At 47.8% G+C, this 24,516-nt stretch overlaps 1 protein-coding gene and 1 non-coding gene across 2 annotated transcripts; both read right to left on the bottom strand.

Moving 5' to 3' along the window:
- Nucleotides 1-223: 223 nt before the first annotated feature.
- Nucleotides 224-24,387, bottom strand: leo1 (Leo1, Paf1/RNA polymerase II complex component, homolog (S. cerevisiae)). The gene is given in 14 exon segments (NM_001173869.1): nucleotides 224-535; nucleotides 801-898; nucleotides 1,436-1,634; nucleotides 3,804-3,939; nucleotides 8,707-8,841; nucleotides 9,895-9,989; nucleotides 18,559-18,643; nucleotides 18,807-18,955; nucleotides 19,439-19,533; nucleotides 20,940-21,245; nucleotides 22,921-23,300; nucleotides 23,430-23,704; nucleotides 23,788-23,930; nucleotides 24,324-24,387. Coding segments are annotated over 14 exon segments (2,271 nt in total). The 5' UTR covers nucleotides 24,382-24,387; the 3' UTR covers nucleotides 224-418.
- trnaa-ggc (transfer RNA alanine (anticodon GGC)) lies at nucleotides 6,488-6,557 on the bottom strand. The gene has a single exon. It is a non-coding gene; the product is annotated as a tRNA-Ala (tRNA).
- Nucleotides 24,388-24,516: the final 129 nt, after the last annotated feature.

Raw genomic sequence — 24,516 nt, 5'->3', positions numbered from 1 at the left:
TGGTCACTAACCCCCCTCTCTCCTCTCTTACCCATCCTCATCCTCCACTTCTCCCTCTCCTGTGCCAGATGGATTGAACAGTATCTACTGTTAGTGAAGAGGTCAGACAGTCCGTCCCCTCCCCCTTTCAACTCTCCATCTTTAACCTCCATTAGAAAATGGACATCTCAAAACAAAAACAAAAGTAAAACTTTAAAAAATAATCATAACAAAGAGACTGAGGTTTGGTCATTGAGATAAACACCTAGTTCATCTTCTCTTTATTCCTACAGCTGTACAGAGCTCTCTCTTTCTCTCTCTCACACACAGTCATCATTAGAAAATATACAAACTACAAATGAAACGTTTAGGTCTACATCTCGACGCATTGGATATAACAAAACACTGATAATACAGTGGTATGATAAAAAAAATGACATCATTCATCATCTTCCTCCTCCTCTTCATCGCTGATGACGTATTTCTTTGCCTTCTTGGGTTCCACCTCCTCCTCGTCATCCTCCTCAGCCTTCCTCTTCCCTGAACTCTCCCCTTCCTACAGAGAGAGGAGAGAGTGGGGGGGAGAAAGAGGGAGGGGGGAGAGAGAGGAAAAATGTGATTTGACTCACTTCAGATCTGCCTCAAAGTGCTTTGTTACCTGAACTAGATTCCTATATGTAGTGATTCACACTGTCTTCTGCTGGTAGATCATAGGACTGCACCCTCTGTCACAACTCATCTCTCCATTCTCTCACTGTACTAACACCTGTGTGTGTGTGTGTGTGTGTGTGTGTGTGTGTGTGTGTGTGTGTGTGTCTCACCTCATCAGAGTCTAGTTTCTTGGCCTTGAGCAGTCTCTGGGCTTTATCATCATCAGAACCCTCATCACTGTCAGACGAGTAGATCCTAGCACGCTCCTCTATATGGAGGGAGGAGAGGGACGGAAGAGAGGGGGGGACGGAAGAGAGGAGGGGGACGGAAGAGAGGAGGGGGAGGGAGCAGAGGAGGGGGAGGGAAGAGAGGAGGGGGACGGAGCAGAGGAGGGGGACGGAGCAGAGGAGGGGGACGGAGCAGAGGAGGGGGACGGAGCAGAGGAGGGGGACGGAGCAGAGGAGGGGGACGGAGCAGAGGAGGGGGACGGAAAAGAGGAGGGGGAGGGAAGAGAGGAGGCGGAGGGAAGAGAGGCGGCGGAGGGAAGAGAGGAGGCGGAGGGAAGAGAGGAGGCGGAGGGAAGAGAGGAGGCGGAGGGAAGAGAGGAGGCGGAGGGAAGAGAGGAGGGGGAGGGAAGAGAGGAGGGGGAGGGAAGAGAGGAGGGGGAGGGAAGAGAGGAGGGGAGACGGTGTAGAGAAAGGGAGAGAATGCATTAACATGAGCAAATACAAACCCTTTCGCTGTCTCCTCAGCCCTGGTATTTGACCTGGATGTGTCTCTGTTTAGATATGGTGTGTGTCCTCACCCCTCAGTCCTCCTCCTCCTCCTCCTTTGTATTTGCTCTTGATGGCGGCCAGGCTGACCGACTCGTCCCCCTCCTCATCGTCGTCATAGCGATCAGGCTCCAGGTAACCGGCGCTCAGACCTCGTTGGTGCTGCTTCTCTCTCATCCTCCGCTGTTGGCCCTCACGGCGGATAGACGCACGCAGACGCTCCTCCTCTTTCTGTAGGGGGAGGGAGAGAGGAAGGGAGGAGCAGGAGGAGAGACGGGTCAACATTTGAACCCCTCAAATGAGATAAGGTGTCGTCCTGTCTATTTGAAATGTTCTGAGAAAATATAGGAGACTGTAATCAGCAATAGAAGCCCAGTCAGTGCTTCTAGTAACAACAGAAAGTCTGTCTCGTCTATAGACTAGTTATTATACTGAACAAAAATATAAAAACGCAACATGTAAAGTGTTGGTCCCATGTTTTTAATGAGCTGATATAAATGATTCAAGAAATGTTCCATATTCACAAAAAGCTTATTTCGCTCTAATGTTGTCCACAAATTTGTTTACATCCCTGTTAGTGACAATTTCTCCTTTGCCAAGATAATCCATCCATCTGACAAGTGTGGAATATCAAGAAGCTGATTAAACAGCATGATCATTACTCAGGTGCACCTTGTGCTGGTGCCAATAAAAGGCCACTCTAAAATGTGCAGTTTTGTCACACAACACAATGCCACAGATGTCTCAAGTTGAGGGATCGGGCAATAGGCATGCTGACTGCAGGAATGTCCAGATAATTTTATGTTAATTTCTCACCTCTGTAACATCGTTTTAGAGAATTTGGCAGTACGGCCAACTGGCCTCAACCCCAGACCCTGTGTAACCACGCCAACCCAGGACCTCTACATCCGGTTTCTTCACCTGTGGGATCATCTGAGACCAGCCACCAGACAGCTGATGAAACTGTGGGATCATCTGAGACCAGCCACCTGGACAGCTGATGAAACTGTGGGATCATCTGAGATCAGCCACCCAGACAGCTGATGAAACTGTGGGATCATCTGAGACCAGCCACCCAGACAGCTGATGAAACTGTGGGATCATCTGAGACCAGCCACCCAGACAGCTGATGAAACTGTGGGATCGTCTGAGATCAGCCACCTGGACAGCTGATGAAACTGTGGATCGTCTGAGATCAGCCACCTGGACAGCTGATGAAACTGTGGGATCATCTGAGACCAGCCACCCAGACAGCTGATGAAACTGTGGATCATCTGAGATCAGCCACCTGGACAGCTGATGAAACTGTGGGATCATCTGAGACCAGCCACCCAGACAGCTGATGAAACTGTGGGATCGTCTGAGATCAGCCACCCAGACAGCTGATGAAACTGTGGGATCATGTGAGACCAGCCACCTGGACAGCTGATGAAACTGTGGGTTTGCACAACTGAAGAATTTCTGTACAAACTGTCAGAAACCATCTCAGGGAAGCTCATCTGCGTGCTCGTCGTCCTCACCAGGGTCTTGACCTGACTGCAGTTCAGTTGTAACCAACTTCAGTGGGTAAATGCTCACCTTCGATGGCAACAGGGACACTGGAGAAGTTAACTGTACCGGGCAGATGGCGTTGTGTGGGCGAGCGGTTTGCTGATGTCAACGTTATGAACAGAGTGCCCCATGATGGCGGTGGGGTTATGGTATGGGCAGGCATGAGCTACAGACAACGAACCTAATTGCATTTTATCAATGGAAATTTCAATGCACAGAGACACCGTGACGAGACCCTGTGGCAATTGTCATGCCATTCATCCACCGCCATCACCTCATGTTTCAGCATGATAATGCACAGCCCCATGTTGCAAGGATCTGTACACAATTCCTGGAAGCTGAAAATGTCCCAGTTCTTCCATGGCCTGCATACTCACCAGACATGTCACCGATTGAGCATGTTTGGGATGCTCTGGATCAACGTACAGAACAGCGTGTTCCAGTTCCCGCCAATATCCAGCAACTTCACACAGCCATTGAAGAGGAGTGGGTCAACGTTCCACAGACCACAATCAACAGCCTGATCAACTCTATGTGAAGGAGATGTGTCACGCTGCATGAGGCAAATGGTGGTCAAGCCAGATACTGACTGGTTTTCTTTATCTAAGGTATCTGTGAACAACAGATGCATATCTGTATTCCCAGTCATGTCAAATCCATAGATCAAGGCCTAATGAATTTATTTTCATTGACTGTTTTACTTATATGAACTGTAACTCGGTAAAATCTTTTAAATGGTTGCATTTTTGCGTTAATATTTTTGTTGAGTGTAGTTCTGCCAACATTACACATCTCTTAACCTTATTACATGACATCCTATATGAAACCACACAGTCCAGTGTGTGTTACCTTGATCATCTCGTTGCGTTGAGACTCAGGGTCTCGTCCAGCCATGGGCAGTATTCTAATCTTCTGGGTCTTAGAGCAGCGGTCAGCCAGAGAGAGGGTCATCTTCCTGTGGGTGGCGCTGTCCGTTGAGTGGGGTCTGGAGAGAGAACACACAATAATAGCTTTATATCTCAAATCAGATATTCATGTTTATTCCTTCAGACTGAAAGAGGAACAGACTCTCAGAATTCTGTACCAAAACAAGTCCCGTTGTATTCTAGTATTTTACCAAAACAAGTCCCGTTCTATTCTAATAACGTACCAAAACAAGTCCCGTTCTATTCTAGTACTTTACCAAAACAAGTCCCGTTCTATTCTAATAACGTACCAAAACAAGTCCCGTTCTATTCTAATAACGTACCAAAACAAGTCCCGTTCTATTCTAATAACGTACCAAAACAAGTCCCGTTCTATTCTAGTACTTTACCAAAACAAGTCCCGTTCTATTCTAGTACTTTACCAAAACAAGTCCCGTTCTATTCTAATAACGTACCAAAACAAGTCCCGTTCTATTCTAGTACTTTACCAAAACAAGTCCCGTTCTATTCTAATAACGTACCAAAACAAGTCCCGTTCTATTCTAATAACGTACCAAAACAAGTCCCGTTCTATTCTAGTACTTTACCAAAACAAGTCCCGTTCTATTCTAGTACTTTACCAAAACAAGTCCCGTTCTATTCTAGTACTTTACCAAAACAAGTCCCGTTCTATTCTAATAACGTACAAAAACAAGTCCGGTTCTATTGTAATACTTTACCAAAACAAGTCCCGTTCTATTCTAATAACGTACCAAAACAAGTCCCGTTCTACTCTAGTACTTTACCAAAACAAGTCCCGTTGTATTCTAGTACTTTACCAAAACAAGTCCCGTTGTATTCTAGTACTTTACCAAAACAAGTCCCGTTGTATTCTAGTACTTTACCAAAACAAGTCCCGTTGTATTCTAGTACTTTACCAAAACAAGTCCCGTTCTATTCTAGTACTTTACCAAAACAAGTCCCATCCTTCTAGTACTTTAACAAAACATGTCCCGTTCTATTCTAGTACTTTACCAAAACAAGTCCCGTTCTATTCTAGTACTTTACCAAAACAAGTCCCGTTCTATTCTAATAACGTACCAAAACAAGTCCCGTTCTATTCTAATAACGTACCAAAACAAGTCCCGTTCTATTCTAATAACGTACCAAAACAAGTCCCGTTCTATTCTAGTACTTTACCAAAACAAGTCCCGTTCTATTCTAATAACGTACCAAAACAAGTCCCGTTCTATTCTAATAACGTACCAAAACAAGTCCCGTTCTATTCTAATAACGTACCAAAACAAGTTCCGTTCTATTCTAATAACGTACAAAAACAAGTCCCGTTCTATTCTAGTACTTTACCAAAACAAGTCCCGTTCTATTCTAATAACGTACCAAAACAAGTCCCGTTCTATTCTAATAACGTACCAAAACAAGTCCCGTTCTATTCTAATAACGTACCAAAACAAGTCCCGTTCTATTCTAGTACTTTACCAAAACAAGTCCCGTTCTATTCTAGTACTTTACCAAAACAAGTCCCGTTCTATTCTAATAACGTACCAAAACAAGTCCCGTTCTATTCTAGTACTTTACCAAAACAAGTCCCGTTCTATTCTAATAACGTACCAAAACAAGTCCCGTTCTATTCTAATAACGTACCAAAACAAGTCCCGTTCTATTCTAGTACTTTACCAAAACAAGTCCCGTTCTATTCTAGTACTTTACCAAAACAAGTCCCGTTCTATTCTAGTACTTTACCAAAACAAGTCCCGTTCTATTCTAATAACGTACAAAAACAAGTCCGGTTCTATTGTAATACTTTACCAAAACAAGTCCCGTTCTATTCTAATAACGTACCAAAACAAGTCCCGTTCTACTCTAGTACTTTACCAAAACAAGTCCCGTTGTATTCTAGTACTTTACCAAAACAAGTCCCGTTGTATTCTAGTACTTTACCAAAACAAGTCCCGTTGTATTCTAGTACTTTACCAAAACAAGTCCCGTTCTATTCTAGTACTTTACCAAAACAAGTCCCATCCTTCTAGTACTTTAACAAAACATGTCCCGTTCTATTCTAGTACTTTACCAAAACAAGTCCCGTTCTATTCTAGTACTTTACCAAAACAAGTCCCGTTCTATTCTAATAACGTACCAAAACAAGTCCCGTTCTATTCTAATAACGTACCAAAACAAGTCCCGTTCTATTCTAATAACGTACCAAAACAAGTCCCGTTCTATTCTAGTACTTTACCAAAACAAGTCCCGTTCTATTCTAATAACGTACCAAAACAAGTCCCGTTCTATTCTAATAACGTACCAAAACAAGTCCCGTTCTATTCTAATAACGTACCAAAACAAGTCCCGTTCTATTCTAATAACGTACAAAAACAAGTCCCGTTCTATTCTAGTACTTTACCAAAACAAGTCCCGTTCTATTCTAATAACGTACCAAAACAAGTCCCGTTCTATTCTAGTACTTTACCAAAACAAGTCCCGTTCTATTCTAGTACTTTAACAAAACAAGTCCCGTTCTATTCTAATATTTCCATTTCCATTTTAGTCATTTAGCAGACGCTCTTATCCAGAGCAACTTACAGTAGTGAATGCATAAATTTTTTTCCATACTGGTCCCCCATGGGAATCGAACCCACAACCCTGGCGTTGCCAACACCATGCTCTACCAACTGAGCCACACGATTTCCAAAACAAGCCCCGTTCTATTCTAATACTTTTACTGTAAGCAGCTTGGCTAAAGGTAGACAGTAACCCACTCTGTTCTGATCTCTCAGATAAGACGTGTTTGGACGGAGCTCAGCTTAGATACTGTGTTGTTGTTATTCACTAGTCCATCTGGATGAAGCTCAGCTTAGATACTGTGTTGTTGTTCACTATTCCATCTGGACGGAGCTCAGCTTAGATACTGTGTTGTTCACTATTCCATCTGGACGAAGCTCAGCTTAGATACTGTGTTGTTGTTCACTATTCCATCTGGACGGAGCTCAGCTTAGATACTGTGTTGTTGTTATTCACTAGTCCATCTGGACGAAGCTCAGCTTAGATACTGTGTTGTTGTTCACTAGTCCATCTGGATGAAGCTCAGCTTAGATACTGTGTTGTTGTTCACTATTCCATCTGGACAGAGCTCAGCTTAGATACTGTGTTGTTATTCACTAGTCCATCTGGATGAAGCTCAGCTTAGATACTGTGTTGTTATTCACTAGTCCATCTGGACGAAGCTCAGCTTAGATACTGTGTTGTTGTTCACTATTCCATCTGGACGGAGCTCAGCTTAGATACTGTGTTGTTGTTCACTATTCCATCTGGACGGAGCTCAGCTTAGATACTGTGTTGTTGTTCACTATTCCATCTGGACGAAGCTCAGCTTAGATACTGTGTTGTTGTTCACTATTCCATCTGGACAGAGCTCAGCTTAGATACTGTGTTGTTATTCACTAGTCCATCTGGACGAAGCTCAGCTTAGATACTGTGTTGTTGTTCACTATTCCATCTGGACGGAGCTCAGCTTAGATACTGTGTTGTTATTCACTAGTCCATCTGGACGAAGCTCAGCTTAGATACTGTGTTGTTGTTCACTATTCCATCTGGACGGAGCTCAGCTTAGATACTGTGTTGTTGTTATTCACTAGTCCATCTGGACGAAGCTCAGCTTAGATACTGTGTTGTTGTTCACTATTCCATCTGGACAGAGCTCAGCTTAGATACTGTGTTGTTATTCACTAGTCCATCTGGACGAAGCTCAGCTTAGATACTGTGTTGTTGTTCACTATTCCATCTGGACGGAGCTCAGCTTAGATACTGTGTTGTTGTTCACTATTCCATCTGGACGGAGCTCAGCTTAGATACTGTGTTGTTCACTAGTCCATCTGGACGGAGCTCAGCTTAGATACTGTGTTGTTGTTCACTAGTCCATCTGGACGGAGCTCAGCTTAGATACTGTGTTGTTGTTATTCACTAGTCCATCTGGACGAAGCTCAGCTTAGATACTGTGTTGTTGTTCACTATTCCATCTGGACAGAGCTCAGCTTAGATACTGTGTTGTTATTCACTAGTCCATCTGGACGAAGCTCAGCTTAGATACTGTGTTGTTGTTCACTATTCCATCTGGACGGAGCTCAGCTTAGATACTGTGTTGTTGTTCACTATTCCATCTGGACGGAGCTCAGCTTAGATACTGTGTTGTTGTTCACTAGTCCATCTGGACGGAGCTCAGCTTAGATACTGTGTTGTTGTTCACTAGTCCATCTGGACGGAGCTCAGCTTAGATACTGTGTTGTTCACTAGTCCATCTGGACGGAGCTCAGCATAGATACTGTGTTGTTGTTCACTATTCCATCTGGACGAAGCTCAGCTTAGATACTGTGTTGTTGTTCACTAGTCCATCTGGACGGAGCTCAGCTTAGATACTGTGTTGTTCACTATTCCATCTGGACGGAGCTCAGCTTAGATACTGTGTTGTTCACTATTCCATCTGGACGGAGCTCAGCTTAGATACTGTGTTGTTCACTATTCCATCTGGACGGAGCTCAGCTTAGATACTGTGTTGTTCACTATTCCATCTGGACGGAGCTCAGCTTAGATACTGTGTTGTTGTTCACTATTCCATCTGGACGGAGCTCAGCTTAGATACTGTGTTGTTGTTCACTAGTCCATCTGGACAGAAGGTGTTCCTGTATCGGTGCATGATGTCTTTCAGAGCTTTGAGTTGGGGCTCAGACAAAGGGCAAGGTGTGTGTGTGTGTGTGTGTGTGTGTGTGTGTGTGTGTGTGTGTGTGTGTGTGTGTGTGTGTGTGTGTGTGTGTGTGTGTGTGTATAGACAGTGTTACCTGAAGGTGAGTTTGGTCTTGAACACAGCCTGTCCCTGTAGTCCAGTCCCTTGTCTGATGAACAGGTGGTTGTGGTCTCCTTGGAGAGGAGCTTTATACACATCAAACACCTCGTTACCCAGGTGGAGAGACATGCTGTGGAGACAGAACACATCAAACACCTCGTTACCCAGGTGGAGAGACATGCTGTGGAGACAGAACACATCAAACACCTCGTTACCCAGGTGGAGAGACATGCTGTGGAGACAGAACACATCAAACACCTCGTTACCCAGGTGGAGAGACATGCTGTGGAGACAGAACACATCAAACACCTCGTTACCCAGGTGGAGAGACATGCTGTGGAGACAGAACACATCAAACACCTCGCTACCCAGGTGGAGAGACATGCAGTGGAGACAGAACACATCAAACACCTCGTTACCCAGGTGGAGAGACATGCTGTGGAGACAAAACACTTCCACAGATACATACACACGTAAACACACATAAACACACATTTCCCATGGTCAAATCAATGTATTAATTATTCATTCATTCAAGCACAATCATCAGGAGTCCAGCGTTACTCCTCTTCATCAGGAGTCCAGCGTTACTACTCTTCATCAGGAGTCCAGCGTTACTCCTCTCCATCAGCTGTCCAGCGTTACTCCTCTCCATCAGCTGTCCAGCGTTACTCCTCTCCATCAGCTGTCCAGCGTTACTCCTCTCCATCAGCTGTCCAGCGTTACTCCTCTCCATCAGCTGTCCAGCGTTACTCCTCTCCATCAGCTGTCCAGCGTTACTCCTCTCCATCAGCTGTCCAGCGTTACTCCTCTCCATCAGCTGTCCAGCGTTACTCCTCTCCATCAGCTGTCCAGCGTTACTCCTCTCCATCAGCTGTCCAGCGTTACTCCTCTCCATCAGCTGTCCAGCGTTACTCCTCTTCATCAGCTGTCCAGCGTTACTCTTCTTCATCAGGAGTCCAGCGTTACTCCTCTTCATCAGCTGTCCAGCGTTACTCTTCATCAGCTGTCCAGCGTTACTCCTCTTCATCAGGAGTCCAGCGTTACTCCTCTTCATCAGCTGTCCAGCGTTACTCCTCTTCATCAGCTGTCCAGCGTTACTCCTCTTCATCTAGCCCTCTGAGGATCTTGCGGTGTGTGTGTGTGTGTGTGTGTGTGTGTGTGTGTGTGTGTGTATGCTGACCTGCCATCAGACCACTTGACGATGCGGGCATTACTCTCTCTGCTCTCGTTCCCCTCCTCGTCTTTCTTGGCTCTCCACCGGATAGTATTCTCCACCTGAACACAGAACACCGTCCCATCACACACACACAACACCGTCCCATCACACACACATACAACACCGTCCCATCACACACACACACAACACCGTCCCATCACACACACACACAACACCGTCCCATCACACACACATACAACACCGTCCCATCACACACACAACACTGTCACATCACACACACACAACACCGTCCCATCACACACACACACACACAACACCGTCCCATCACACACACACACACAACACCGTCCCATCACACACACACACACACAACACCGTCCCATCACACACACACACAACACCGTCCCATCACACACACACACAACACCGTCCCATCACACACACACACAACACCGTCCCATCACACACACAACACCGTCCCATCACACACACAACACCGTCCCATCACACACACACACACACAACACCGTCCCATCACACACACACACAACACCGTCCCATCACACACACACACAACACCGTCCCATCACACACACACAACACCGTCCCATCACACACACACACACAACACCGTCCCATCACACACACACACACACACACAACACCGTCCCATCACACACACACACAACACCGTCCCATCACACACACACACAACACCGTCCCATCACACACACACACAACACCGTCCCATCACACACACACAACACCGTCCCATCACACACACACACACACACACAACACCGTCCCATCACACACACACACACACACAACACCGTCCCATCACACACACACACACACACAACACCGTCCCATCACACACACACACACACAACACCGTCCCATCACACACACACACACAACACCGTCCCATCACACACACACACACAACACCGTCCCATCACACACACACAACACCGTCCCATCACACACACACAACACCGTCCCATCACACACACACAACACCGTCCCATCACACACACACAACACCGTCCCATCACACACACACACAACACCGTCCCATCACACACACACACAACACCGTCCCATCACACACACACACACAACACCGTCCCATCACACACACACACACAACACCGTCCCATCACACACACACACAACACCGTCCCATCACACACACACACACAACACCGTCCCATCACACACACACACACAACACCGTCCCATCACACACACACACAACACCGTCCCATCACACACACACACAACACCGTCCCATCACACACACACACAACACCGTCCCATCACACACACACACAACACCGTCCCATCACACACACAACACCGTCCCATCACACACACAACACCGTCCCATCACACACACAACACCGTCCCATCACACACACACAACACCGTCCCATCACACACACACACACACAACACCGTCCCATCACACACACACACACAACACCGTCCCATCACACACACACAACACCGTCCCATCACACACACACAACACCGTCCCATCACACACACACAACACCGTCCCATCACACACACACAACACCGTCCCATCACACACACACAACACCGTCCCATCACACACACACAACACCGTCCCATCACACACACACAACACCGTCCCATCACACACACACACACAACACCGTCTCATCACACACACACACACACAACACCGTCTCATCACACACACACACACAACACCGTCTCATCACACACACACACACAACACCGTCCCATCACACACACACAACACCGTCCCATCACACACACACAACACCGTCCCATCACACACACACACACAACACCGTCCCATCACACACACACAACACCGTCCCATCACACACACAACACCGTCCCATCACACACATCACACAAACAACACCGTCCCATCACACACACACAACACCGTCCCATCACACACAACACACACACACACACACGCACACACAACACCGTCACACACACAACACCGTCCCATCACACACACAACACCGTCCCATCACACACACACAACACCGTCCCATCACACACACACAACACCGTCCCATCACACACACACACACAACACCGTCTCATCACACACACACACACAACACCGTCTCATCACACACACACACACAACACCGTCCCATCACACACACACAACACCGTCCCATCACACACACAACACCGTCCCATCACACACATCACACAAACAACACCGTCCCATCACACACACACAACACCGTCCCATCACACACAACACACACACACACGCACACACAACACCGTCACACACACAACACCGTCCCATCACACACACAACACCGTCCCATCACACACACACAACACCGTCCCATCACACACAACACCGTCCCATCACACACAACACCGTCCCATCACACACAACACCGTCCCATCACACACAACACCATACATTAAAGGAACGTCTTGAGTAGTGCTATGTTAGCTAGCTACATAGTTGCTTTTGTATCATGATAAGGTGTAGTACTGAAACTATCGAGGTTACCTAGCCAGCTACACGTTCAAACAAAGTCAACAACGCAGCCACTGCTAGCTAGCCTACTCCACCAGCCAGCAGTACTGTATCATTTTAGTCATTTTAGTCAATAAGATTTTTGCAACGTAAGCTTCACTTTCTGAACATTCGAGACGTGTAGTCCACTTGTCATTCCAATCTCCTTTGTATTAGCGTAGCCTCTTCTGTAGCTTGTCTACTATGTGTCTGTCTATCCCTGTTCTCTCCTCTCTGCACAGGCCATACAAACGCTTCACACCGCGTGGCCGCTGCCACTCTAACCTGGTGGTCCCAGCGCGCACGACCCACGTGGAGTTCCAGGTCTCCGGCAGCCTCTGGAACTGCCGGTCTGCGGCCAACAAGGCAAAGTTCATCTCAGCCTATGCTACCCTCCAGTCCCTCGACTTCTTGGCGCTGACGGAAACATGGATTACCACAGAAAACACTGCTACTCCTACTGCTCTCTCCTCGTCTGACCACGTGTTCTCGCATACCCCGAGAGCATCTGGCCAGCGGGGTGGTGGCACTGGAATCCTCATATCTCCCAAGTGGACATTCTCTCTTTCTCCCCTGACACATCTGTCTATCTCCTCATTTGAATTCCATGCTGTCACAGTTACCAGCCCTTTCAAGCTTAACCTCTATGGGCTAGGTGGGACGCTTGCGTCCCACCTACTCAACAGCAAGTTGAATCCTTTGGCGCGTTATTCAAATACCTTAGATATGATATTACTTCAATTTTTCAAAAATATGACTATTTTACACCATTTTAAAGATAAGACTCTCGTTAATCTAACCACACTGTCCGATTTCAAAAAGGCTCTACAACGAAAGCAAAACATTAGATTATGTCAGCAGAGTACCCAGCCAGAAATAATCAGACACCCATTTTTCAAGCTAGCATATAATGTCACATAAACCCAAACCACAGCTAAATGCAGCACTAACCTTTGATGATCTTCATCAGATGACAACCCTAGGACATTATGTTATACAATACATGCATGTTTTGTTCAATCAAGTTCATATTTATATCAAAAAACAGCTTTTTACATTAGCATGTGACTAGCATGTGACTAGCATTCCCACCGAACACTGCCGGTGAATTTACTAAATTACTCACGATAAACGTTCACAAAAAGCACAACAATTATTTTAAGAATTATAGATACAGAACTCCTCTATGCACTCGATATGTCCGATTTTAAAATAGCTTTTCGGTGAAAGCACATTTTGCAATATTCTCAGTAGATAGCCCGGCATCACAGGGCTAGCTATTTAGACACCCAGCAAGTTTAGCACTCATCAAAGTCAGATTTACTATAAGAAAAATGTTATTACCTTTGTTGTCTTCGTCAGAATGCACTCCCAGGACTTCTACTTCAATAACAAATGTTGGTTTGGTCCAAAATAATCCATCGTTATATCCAAACAGCGGCGTTTTGTTCGTGCATTCTAGACACTATCCTAAAGGGTAAATAAGGGTGACGAGCATGGCGCAATTCGTGACAAAAGAATTCTAAATATTCCATTACCGTACTTCGAAGCATGTCAACCGCTGTTTAAAATCAATTTTTATGCCATTTTTCTCATAAAAAAGCGATAATATTCCGACCGGGAATCTGCGTTTAGATAAACAGACAAAGGAAAAGAAACCATTCGGTCGAAGCGGGCACGCGCCTAAGCCCATAGTACTCTGAGTGGCCACTTGCCAAAAGCGATAAAGTGTTTCAGCCAGAGCCTGCCTCGATATCGTTCAACTTTTTCCCGGGCTCTGAGACCCTATGGAAGACGTAGGAAGTGTCACGTTATTGCACAGATCCTGAGTCTTCAATAAAAAGAGCCAAGATGAAACACTACTTCTCAGACAGGACACTTCCTGCTTGAAATCTTCTCAGGTTTTGGCCTGCCATAGGAGTTCTGTTATACTCACAGACACCATTCAAACAGTTTTAAAAACTTTAGGGTGTTTTCTATCCAAAGCCAATAATTATATGCATATTCTAGTTACTGGGCAGGAGTAGTAACCAGATTAAATCAGGTACGTTTTTTATCCAGCCGTGTCAATACTGCCCCCTAGCCCTAACAGGTTAACATCCTTATCATTTATCGCCCTCCAGGTTCCCTTGGAGAGTTCATCAATGAGCTTGATGCCTTTATAAGTTCCTTTCCTGAGGATGGCTCACCTCTCACAGTTCTGGGTGACTTTAACCTCCCCACGTCTACCTTTGACTCATTCCTCTCTGCCTCCTTCTTTCCACTCCTCTCCTCTTTTGACCTCACCCTCTCACCTTCCCCCCCTACTCACAAGGCAGGCAATACGCTTGACCTCATCTTTACTAGATGCTGTTCTTCCACTAATCTCATTGCAACTCCCCTCCAAGTCTCTGACCACTACCTTGTATCCTTTTCCCTCTCGCTCTCATCCAACACTTCTCACTCTGCCCCTACTCGGATGGTATTGCGCCGTCCCAACCTTCGCTCTCTCTCTCCCACTACTCTCTCCTCTTCCATCCTATCATCTCTTCCCTCTGCTCAAACCTTCTCCAACCTATCTCCTGATTCCAACTCCTCAACCCTCCTCTCTGCATCCTTTGATTCTCTATGTCCCCTATCCTCCCGGCCGGCTCGGTCCTCCCCTCCTGCTCCGTGGCTTGACGACTCACTGCGAGCTCACAGAACAGGGCTCCGGGCAGCCGAGCGGAAATGGAGGAAAACTCGCCTCCCTGCGGACCTGGCATCCTTTCACTCCCTCCTCTCTACATTTTCCTCTTCTGTCTCTGCTGCTAAAGCCACTTTCTACCACTCTAAATTCCAAGCATCTGCCTCTAACCCTAGGAAGCTCTTTGCCACCTTCTCCTCCCTCCTGAATCCTCCTCCCCCTCCCCTCTCTGCGGATGACTTCGTCAACCATTTTGAAAAGAAGGTCGACGACATCCGATCCTCGTTTGCTAAGTCAAACGACACCGCTGGTCCTGCTCACATTGCCCTACCCTGTGCTTTGACCTCTTTCTCCCCTCTCTCTCCAGATGAAATCTCGCGTCTTGTGACGGCCGGCCGCCCAACAACCTGCCCGCTTGACCCTATCCCCTCCTCTCTTCTCCAGACCATTTCCGGAGACCTTCTCCCCTACCTCACCTCGCTCATCAACTCATCCTTGACCGCTGGCTACGTCCCTTCCGTCTTCAAGAGAGCGAGAGTTGCACCCCTTCTGAAAAAACCTACACTCGATCCCTCCGATGTCAACAACTACAGACCAGTATCCCTTCTTTCTTTTCTCTCCAAAACTCTTGAACGTGCCGTCCTTGGCCAGCTCTCCTGCTATCTCTCTCAGAATGACCTTCTTGATCCTAATCAGTCAGGTTTCAAGACTGGGCATTCAACTGAGACTGCTCTTCTCTGTGTCACGGAGGCTCTCCGCACTGCTAAAGCTAACTCTCTCTCCTCTGCTCTCATCCTTCTAGACCTATCTGCTGCCTTTGATACTGTGAACCATCAGATCCTCCTCTCCACCCTCTCCGAGTTGGGCATCTCTGGCACGGCCCACGCTTGGATTGCGTCCTACCTGACAGGTCGCTCCTACCAGGTGGCGTGGCGAGAATCTGTCTCCGCATCATGCGCTCTCACCACTGGTGTCCCCCAGGGCTCTGTTCTAGGCCCTCTCCTATTCTCGCTATACACCAAGTTACTTGGCTCTGTCATATCCTCACATGGTCTCTACTATCATTGCTATGCAGACAACACACAATTAATCTTCTCCTTTCCCCCTTCTGATAACCAGGCGGCGAATCGCATCTCTGCATGTCTGTCAGACATATCAGTGTGGATGACGGATCACCACCTCAAGCTGAACCTCGGCAAGACGGAGCTGCTCTTCCTCCCGGGGAAGGACTGCCCGTTCCATGATCTCGCCATCACGGTTGACAACTCCCTTGTGTCCTCCTCCCAGAGTGCTAAGAACCTTGGCGTGACCCTGGACAACACCCTGTCGTTCTCCACTAACATCAAGGCGGTGACCCGATCCTGTAGGTTCATGCTCTACAACATTCGCAGAGTACGACCCTGCCTCACACAGGAAGCGGCGCAGGTCCTAATCCAGGCACTTGTCATCTCCCGTCTGGATTACTGCAACTCGCTGTTGGCTGGGCTCCCTGCCTGTGCCATTAAACCCCTACAACTCATCCAGAACGCCGCAGCCCGTCTGGTGTTCAACCTTCCCAAGTTCTCTCACGTCACCCCGCTCCTCCGATCTCTCCACTGGCTTCCAGTTGAAGCTCGCATCCGCTACAAGACCATGGTGCTTGCATACGGAGCTGTGAGGGGAACGGCACCTCCGTACCTTCAGGCTCTGATCAGGCCCTACACCCAAACAAGGGCACTGCGTTCATCCACCTCTGGCCCGCTCGCCTCCCTACCTCTGCAGAAGCACAGTTCCCGCTCAGCCCAGTCAAAACTGTTCGCTGCTCTGGCACCCCAATGGTGGAACAAGCTCCCTCACGACGCCAGGACAGCGGAGTCAATCACCACCTTCCGGAGACACCTGAAACCCCACCTCTTTAAGGAATACCTAGGATAGGATAAAGTAATCCTTCTAACCCCCCCCCCTTAAAAGATTTAGATGCACTATTGTAAAGTGGTTGTTCCACTGGATATCATAAGGTGAATTGCACCAATTTGTAAGTCGCTCTGGATAAGGGCGTCTGCTAAATGCCTTAAATGTAAATGTCACATCACTGTCCCATCACACACAACACCATCACATCACTGTCCCATCACACACATCACCGTCCCATCACAAACAACACCGTCCCATCTCACACACACACACACCGTCCCATCACACACAACACCGTCACATCACTGTCCCATCACACACACACACAACACTGTCACATCACCGTCCCATCACACACACAACACCGTCCCATCACACACACAACACCGTCCCATCACACACACAACACCGTCCCATCACACACACAACACCGTCCCATCACACACACAACACCGTCCCATCACACACACAACACCGTCCCATCACACACACAACACCGTCCCATCACACACACACACCGCCCACACACACACCCCGTCCCATCACACACACACACACACAACACCGTCCCATCACACACAACACCGTCCCATCACACACACAACACCGTCCCATCACACACACACACACAACACCGTCCCATCACACACACACACACAACACCGTCCCATCACACACACACAACACCGTCCCATCACACACACACACAACACCGTCCCATCACACACACACAACACCGTCCCATCACACACACACACACACACACACAACACCGTCCCATCACACACACACACACACACACACACAACACCGTCCCATCACACACACACACACACACACACACAACACCGTCCCATCACACACACACAACACCGTCCCATCACACACACACAACACCGTCCCATCACACACACACACAACACCGTCCCATCACACACACACAACACCGTCCCATCACACACACACACACACCGTCCCATCACACACACACACACACCGTCCCATCACACACACACACACACCGTCCCATCACACACACACACACAACACTGTCCCATCACACACACACACAACACCGTCCCATCACACACACACACACACACACAACACCGTCACATCACCGTCCCATCACACACACACAACACCGTCACATCACCGTCCCATCACACACATCACCGTCCCATCACACACAACACCGTCACATCACACACAACACCGTCACATCACACACAACACCGTCACATCACACACACAACACCGTCACATCACAGTCCCATCACACACAACACCGTCACATCACAGTCCCATCACACACAACACCGTCACATCACCGTCCCATCACACACAACACCGTCCCATCACCGTCCCATCACACACATCACCGTCCCATCACCGTCCCATCACACACGTCACCGTCCCATCACACACACAACACCGTCCCATCACACACACACACAACACCGTCCCATCACACACACACACACAACACCGTCACATCACCGTCCCATCACACAGCGCAGGAACTGAGCACAAACACAGGGCACACACACACCTTCAGTTTGAGCCTGGTCCGTCCCTCTTCATCCAACATCTCCTCATCCTCAAACTCATCTTCATAGTACTGGGAGTCAAAGGGTCTGAACAGAGGAACACACACATCACATCATACACACAGTTCAGAGTGAAGACACTGCTTCTACCTATCCAGACCCTTCAGATCTGAAAACATGGAATGGTTAGGGTCAGGGTTAGGGAGGGGGGGACAGGAAGTGAACTGGGACCAGCTGGGGTGAGTCTAACCTGGGCTCAACAGAGAGGAAGTTGGGTAGTTTGACGAAGTAGAGATCTGATCCTAGATCAGTGCTGACTTTAGGAATCTCCACCTCGATACGAGTCTCTGGGACGGGCTCCTCCTCAGCCTGCTCCCCTTCCATACCATCCTCTTGGTCCTGGGGAGAGAAACACACAGAGACCCTTCATTATTAGTTCTTGTAACATGCAGAGGTAAAGTATGTCTCACCAGGGGTTGTCCTGGAGTGGGGGGGTAAAGTATGTCTCACCAGGGGTTGTCCTGGAGTGGGGGGGTAAAGTATGTCTCACCAGGGGTTGTCCTGGAGTGGGGGGGGGGGGGGAAAGTATGTGTCACCAGGGGTTGTCCTGGAGTGGGGGGGTAAAGTATGTCTCACCAGGGGTTGTCCTGGAGTGGGGGGGTAAAGTATGTCTCACCAGGGGTTGTCCTGGAGTGGGGGGGTAAAGTTTGTCTCACCAGGGGTTATCCTGGAGTGGGGGGGTAAAGTATGTCTCACCAGGGGTTGTCCTGGAGTGGGGGGGTAAAGTATGTCTCACCAGGGGTTGTCCTGGAGTGGGGGGGGTAAAGTATGTGTCACCAGGGGTTGTCCTGGAGTGGGGGGGGGGGGTAAAGTATGTCTCACCAGGGGTTGTCCTGGAGTGGGGGGTTTCTCAGCATCACTGTCTGATGAGATGTCGTCTGCCTCTCCAAACAGGTCGTCTGCTGCTGGCTTCTTGCCTGAGGAAGAGATCGAGATGAGTCCTGACCCCTAACCTTTGACCCGTAACAGGTAGGAGTTGAACATGGAGGGATTATACCCTGACTCCTCCTTCTCAAAGTGCATCGGAGTAGACTTGGGTGGTATCCAGACTGTCATACCGACCTTGTGCCATCCTGGGATATTCAGTAATACCGGCACTGAACACAAGGGGCGCTATTATCAAACCCCACTAAGCCTCTGCAATATGGAGGTTACCAATGCTAATAAGCACATGTGAAATCCCATAGTGAATGCTAGCTAAATGCTAACGAGCGCATTGCGAACATTTTATAGTCTCTGACAAACTATTTGCAGAACAGACATCTCAGCTCATAACGTTATAAAAGTAACTCAAAAATGCTACTCACAGTTTGCTGCATGCACAAAACAAATATTAGACAGCAAGGGGGATTCTCTGCTGTTACCAAGCAACGCTTGATTTTGGAAGAAACTAACCACTTAGCTAGATACCTAGCTACTAAATTAGCAAACCAAATGCACAACTGCAGAGCATTTAGCACCTTTTAGACAGTCCACTTAATAGTGATGAGATATTTAGCTGTCAAATGTGTGTAACTACATTTTCTGGCTCATGCTGCACAACAGTGAGTGACTCAAGGCTCTGGTCTCACCACGTAACTGGGGACTGCCGATAAGCTTCATAATGTAAAATAATGTGACAGGAGATAAAGCAGATCACCAAACGTATTGCACAAGTTGACTGCAGGTACTGTATTTCATAACATAAAAAGTAGCTACAAATATTCTAATATATTAAATAAATGAGATAGTTACAACGGTATTGCAAACCCATCCTGTGGCTATTTCCAAATACCCCGGTACACGGTATATATCAGGGTTCCTCAAATGGCGGCCCACAGGCCAAATGGTTTTTATTTGGCCCCCCAAGTTGAGCAAATTATAATTTTTTTTAAACATAAGACTAAAAACACCAGGAAATCAGCTCCAAGTGATTTTAATTTTGGAAAATCAGTTCCAAAGTATTCCCATGCATTATACATACAAATGATTATGTTGTAGTCAAATATTGTATCTGTTTGGGTTTTTTGTGGTCAATTTGCAGCCTACAAATTATTTCTAATTATGTTCCGGAGCCCTGCCGGAACACCCACTGAATCATTTTTTTTCCTAGTTGATGATCCCTGGTATATATGATATATAGTGGCCAAGCCGACCCCGGGAGGAACCTTGGATCTTCACTTCCAGTATGCGTTGAGGAGACCACATACAGGACCCGGTTGGAAGACTCACGGATTCAGGCGGGGATAAGCAGGAAATCCGGAATCCTCCAACCAGGATTTCTGGAAAACCAAGGATTTTTGGGAAAGTTATTGTTGCAACCAGCCCTCAGATCTAGGTTTACCTTTTCCCTTCTTCTTGGCTCCAACGTCGCTGTCAGAGTCTGAGGCAGACGCCATCTTCTTCTTGGCTCCAACGTCGCTGTCAGAGTCTGAGGCAGAAGCCGCCAACTTCTTCTTGGCTCCAACGTCGCTGTCAGAGTCTGAGGCAGACGCCATCTTCTTCTTGGCTCCAACGTCGCTGTCAGAGTCTGAGGCAGACGCCATCTTCTTCTTGGCTCCAACGTCGCTGTCAGAGTCTGAGGCAGACGCCATCTTCTTGTTCTTCCGTCCGACGAAGTCATCCTCGCTGTCACTGCCCTTCGCAGACTCTGAAGCACACACACATCATTTAATTATTAGAATTCTCCTGTAGACTTCCAGTCATTGCTCAAACAAAGATTTAAGATCATTTTACTGGTTAATTGCACACAAGGTCCAATCGAAATGTTACTTCCCTTTTAACCCACCCCCCCCCTGAAAAGACACATACAGTGCATTCTGAATGTATTCAGACCCCTTGACTTTTTACACATTTTGTTACGTTACAGTCTTATTGTAAAATTGATTCAATTATTTTGACAGGATTGTATCGAGGTACAGATCTGGGGAAGGGTACCAAAAACATTTCTGAAGTATTTAAGGTCCCCAAGAACACAGTGGCCTCCATCATTCTTAAGTGGAAGAAGTTTGGAACCACCAAGACTCTTCCTAGAGCTGACCGCCCGGACAAACTGAGCAGTCGGGGGAGAAGGGCCTTGGTCAGGGAGGTGACCAAGAACCTGATGGTCACTCTGACAGAGCTCCAGAGTTCCTCTGTGGAGATTGGAGAACCTTCCATAAGGACAACCAACTCTACAGCACTTCACCAGTCAGGCCCTTATGGTAGAGTAACCAGACAGAAGCCACTCCTCAGTAAAAGGCACATGACAGCCCACTTGGAGTTTGCCAAAAGGCACGTAAAGGACATTCAGACCATGAGAAACAATATTCTCTGGTTTGATGAAACCAAGATTGAACTCTTTGGCCTGAATGCCAAGTGTCACGTCTGGATGAAACCTGGCATCATCCCTACGGTGAAGCATGGTGGTGGCAGCATCATGCTGTGGGGATGTCTTTCAGCGGCAGGGACTGGGAGACTAGTCAGGATCGAGGGAAAGATGAATGGAGCAAAGTACAGAGAATCCCTTGATGAAAACCTGCTCCAAAGTGCTCAGGACCTCAGCCTGGGGCGAAGGTTCACCTTCCAACAGGACAACGACCCTAAGCCCACAGCCAAGACAACGCAGGAGTGACTTCGGGACAAGTCTCTGAATGTCTTTGAGAGGCCCAGCCAGAGCCCGGACTTGAACCCGATCCAACATCTCTGGAGAGACCTGAAAAAAGTGTGCAGCGATGCTCTCCATCCAACCTGACAGAGCTTGAGAGGATCTGCAGAGAAGAATGGGAGAACCTCCCCAAATACAGGTGTGACAAGCTTGTAGCGTCATACCCAAGAAGACTCATGGCTGTAATCGCTGCTAACGGTGCTTCGACAAAGTACTAAGTAAAGGGTCTGAATACTTATGTAAATGTGATATTTCAGTTTTTGCTTTGTCATTATGGGATATTGCGTGTAGATTGATGACGGAAAATGATTTAATCCATTTTAGAATAAGGCTGTAACGTAACAAAATGTGGAAAAAGCTAAGGGGTCTGGATACTTTCAGAATGCACTGTATAGAGGTTTTTTAGAGGTAAGGGGGGCTGCCAGACTGGGTTTCCAGGGAGCTGCTGTTGTGGGGGGTTAAGTGCCTTGTTCAAGGGCACAGCAGCAAACAATGGCATATAGGATGTGATACAACAATATCATATTGATAAAGCCTGATAGAGTAGCGGTACATTAATACAATAGTAAAGCAGATGTTGCTGAAGGTTGCAACAGTTTTCTTTTCAAACTCCAAGGCTGATCTAGTGAGTGGCTAGAGGAAGCTCCTTCAGACCACACACACACACTTTCTTCAATACCTGACTTCTTCCTGCTCCTGTGCCCCGCCCCGTCCTCATCAGAAATCTCTCGCTCTTCGTCCGATTGGTGCCGCTTCTTCTCCTCCTCATCCTCTGATTGGTCACTCTTAGCCCCTCCTCCCCACTTTTCATCATCTGATTGGTTCTCCTTGCCTGACCCCTCCCCATCTGAGTGGGGGGTTCCGGGCCCTGAGTGGGGGGTTCCGGGCCCTGAGTGGGGGGTGCCGGGGTCTGACAGGGGGGTGCCGGGGTCTGACAGGGGGGTGCCGGGGTCTGACAGGGGGGTGCCGGGAACAGACTGGGGGGTGCCGGGAACAGACTGGGGGGCCGAGTGGGGGGTGCCGGGCGCCGAATGGGGGGTGCCGGGGTCGCTATGGATACTGGCGGGAAAACAAGTTATTATGCATTACGTACATTCCAATGAAATTTGTTTTCACTCAAAGTGCTTTTAATACCAGGTGAAAAAGCACTAGCCTATATAAAACCATTCCATAATCATTCCTCCTCACCTCTTCTCAGAGCGAGCACTGCCCCTCCCAGACCTGGGGCTCCCCGCCCCCGATACTGGACTGCCTGCCTCTGACCTTCGATCTCCATCTTCCTCCTCTTCCTCCCGGTGCCCTCTCTCCGACCCACTGTGCTGCTCCGCGTCTGACTGGTCATTGTCCTCGGGCTCCGAGTGCATGCTGGCGTCCGACTGGTTTCCTGAGCGTTCTGACAGGTTTGATTGGTTGTCGCTGTGTCGACTATGGCGTTCCTCTTCACTGTCATCCCCAAACAGCTCCTGGTTCATAGAGTTATACCATGTCATTATTGAGGCTAAGAGTGTTTCCTGTGTGTGTATGTACTGAAAGAACTGGACCTCACCTTGGTGTTGGGCTTTCCCCCTTCTTGTCCATCATCATCTCTCCCGCTGTCGCTGCCTGAGGCGTTACTATGGGAACGGGACCTGGGCATCTCCGGCTCAGATTCAGAACCTGAACCAGAGCCAGACGCCACTGCTGAGACCACTGCACACACACACACTGTCATGTTAGCTTTCAGCAGAGGGGAAATGTACATGCATGTGAAATAAACACAAATACCAACGTTAGCTACGCACGCACGCCCTATGGAGAGCTTGGTTGGTTAGCTAGCTAACGTTAATGTACTGGACCAAGTATGTATTGGCTATTTTGGTTCTGGTTAGGTTGTTGATGGATATTCTCAAAGGTCCTCTTTACTAACGTTAGCTACTTGTTAGCTACTTAACGTTAGCTTAGCTAGCTAGCATCAGCCAACCGGCCTTAGCTAGATCACATTAGCTAGCTTGCTAGCTGTAACTGCATGAAGCTATTCATCTAGCGTATCTTTAGACGTATTTAGCTAACTTTTCTGAACAGCATTTTGATGGCTAACTTCACCTCTTTGTTCGTTGTCACTGTCCCCATCACTCCCGAACAGTTCGTCCATGTCCGCCATTTCTTTGGTTGAAGACGAACCGGAAGTGACAGATTAGCGCTTTTGCAGATGTAGTAACCCAGTTCAGCACCACACAGAAATGCACGATTAACTGCGTTGAGTATCCACCTGATGGCGGCAGATGAGCGCTATGAA

The sequence above is a fragment of the Salmo salar genome, chromosome 26 (genome assembly GCF_965601325.2).
Source record: "Salmo salar chromosome 26, fSalSal1, whole genome shotgun sequence".
NCBI classification, from domain to species: domain Eukaryota; kingdom Metazoa; phylum Chordata; class Actinopteri; order Salmoniformes; family Salmonidae; genus Salmo; species Salmo salar.
This window is presented reverse-complemented; position numbering and strand designations above follow the sequence as displayed.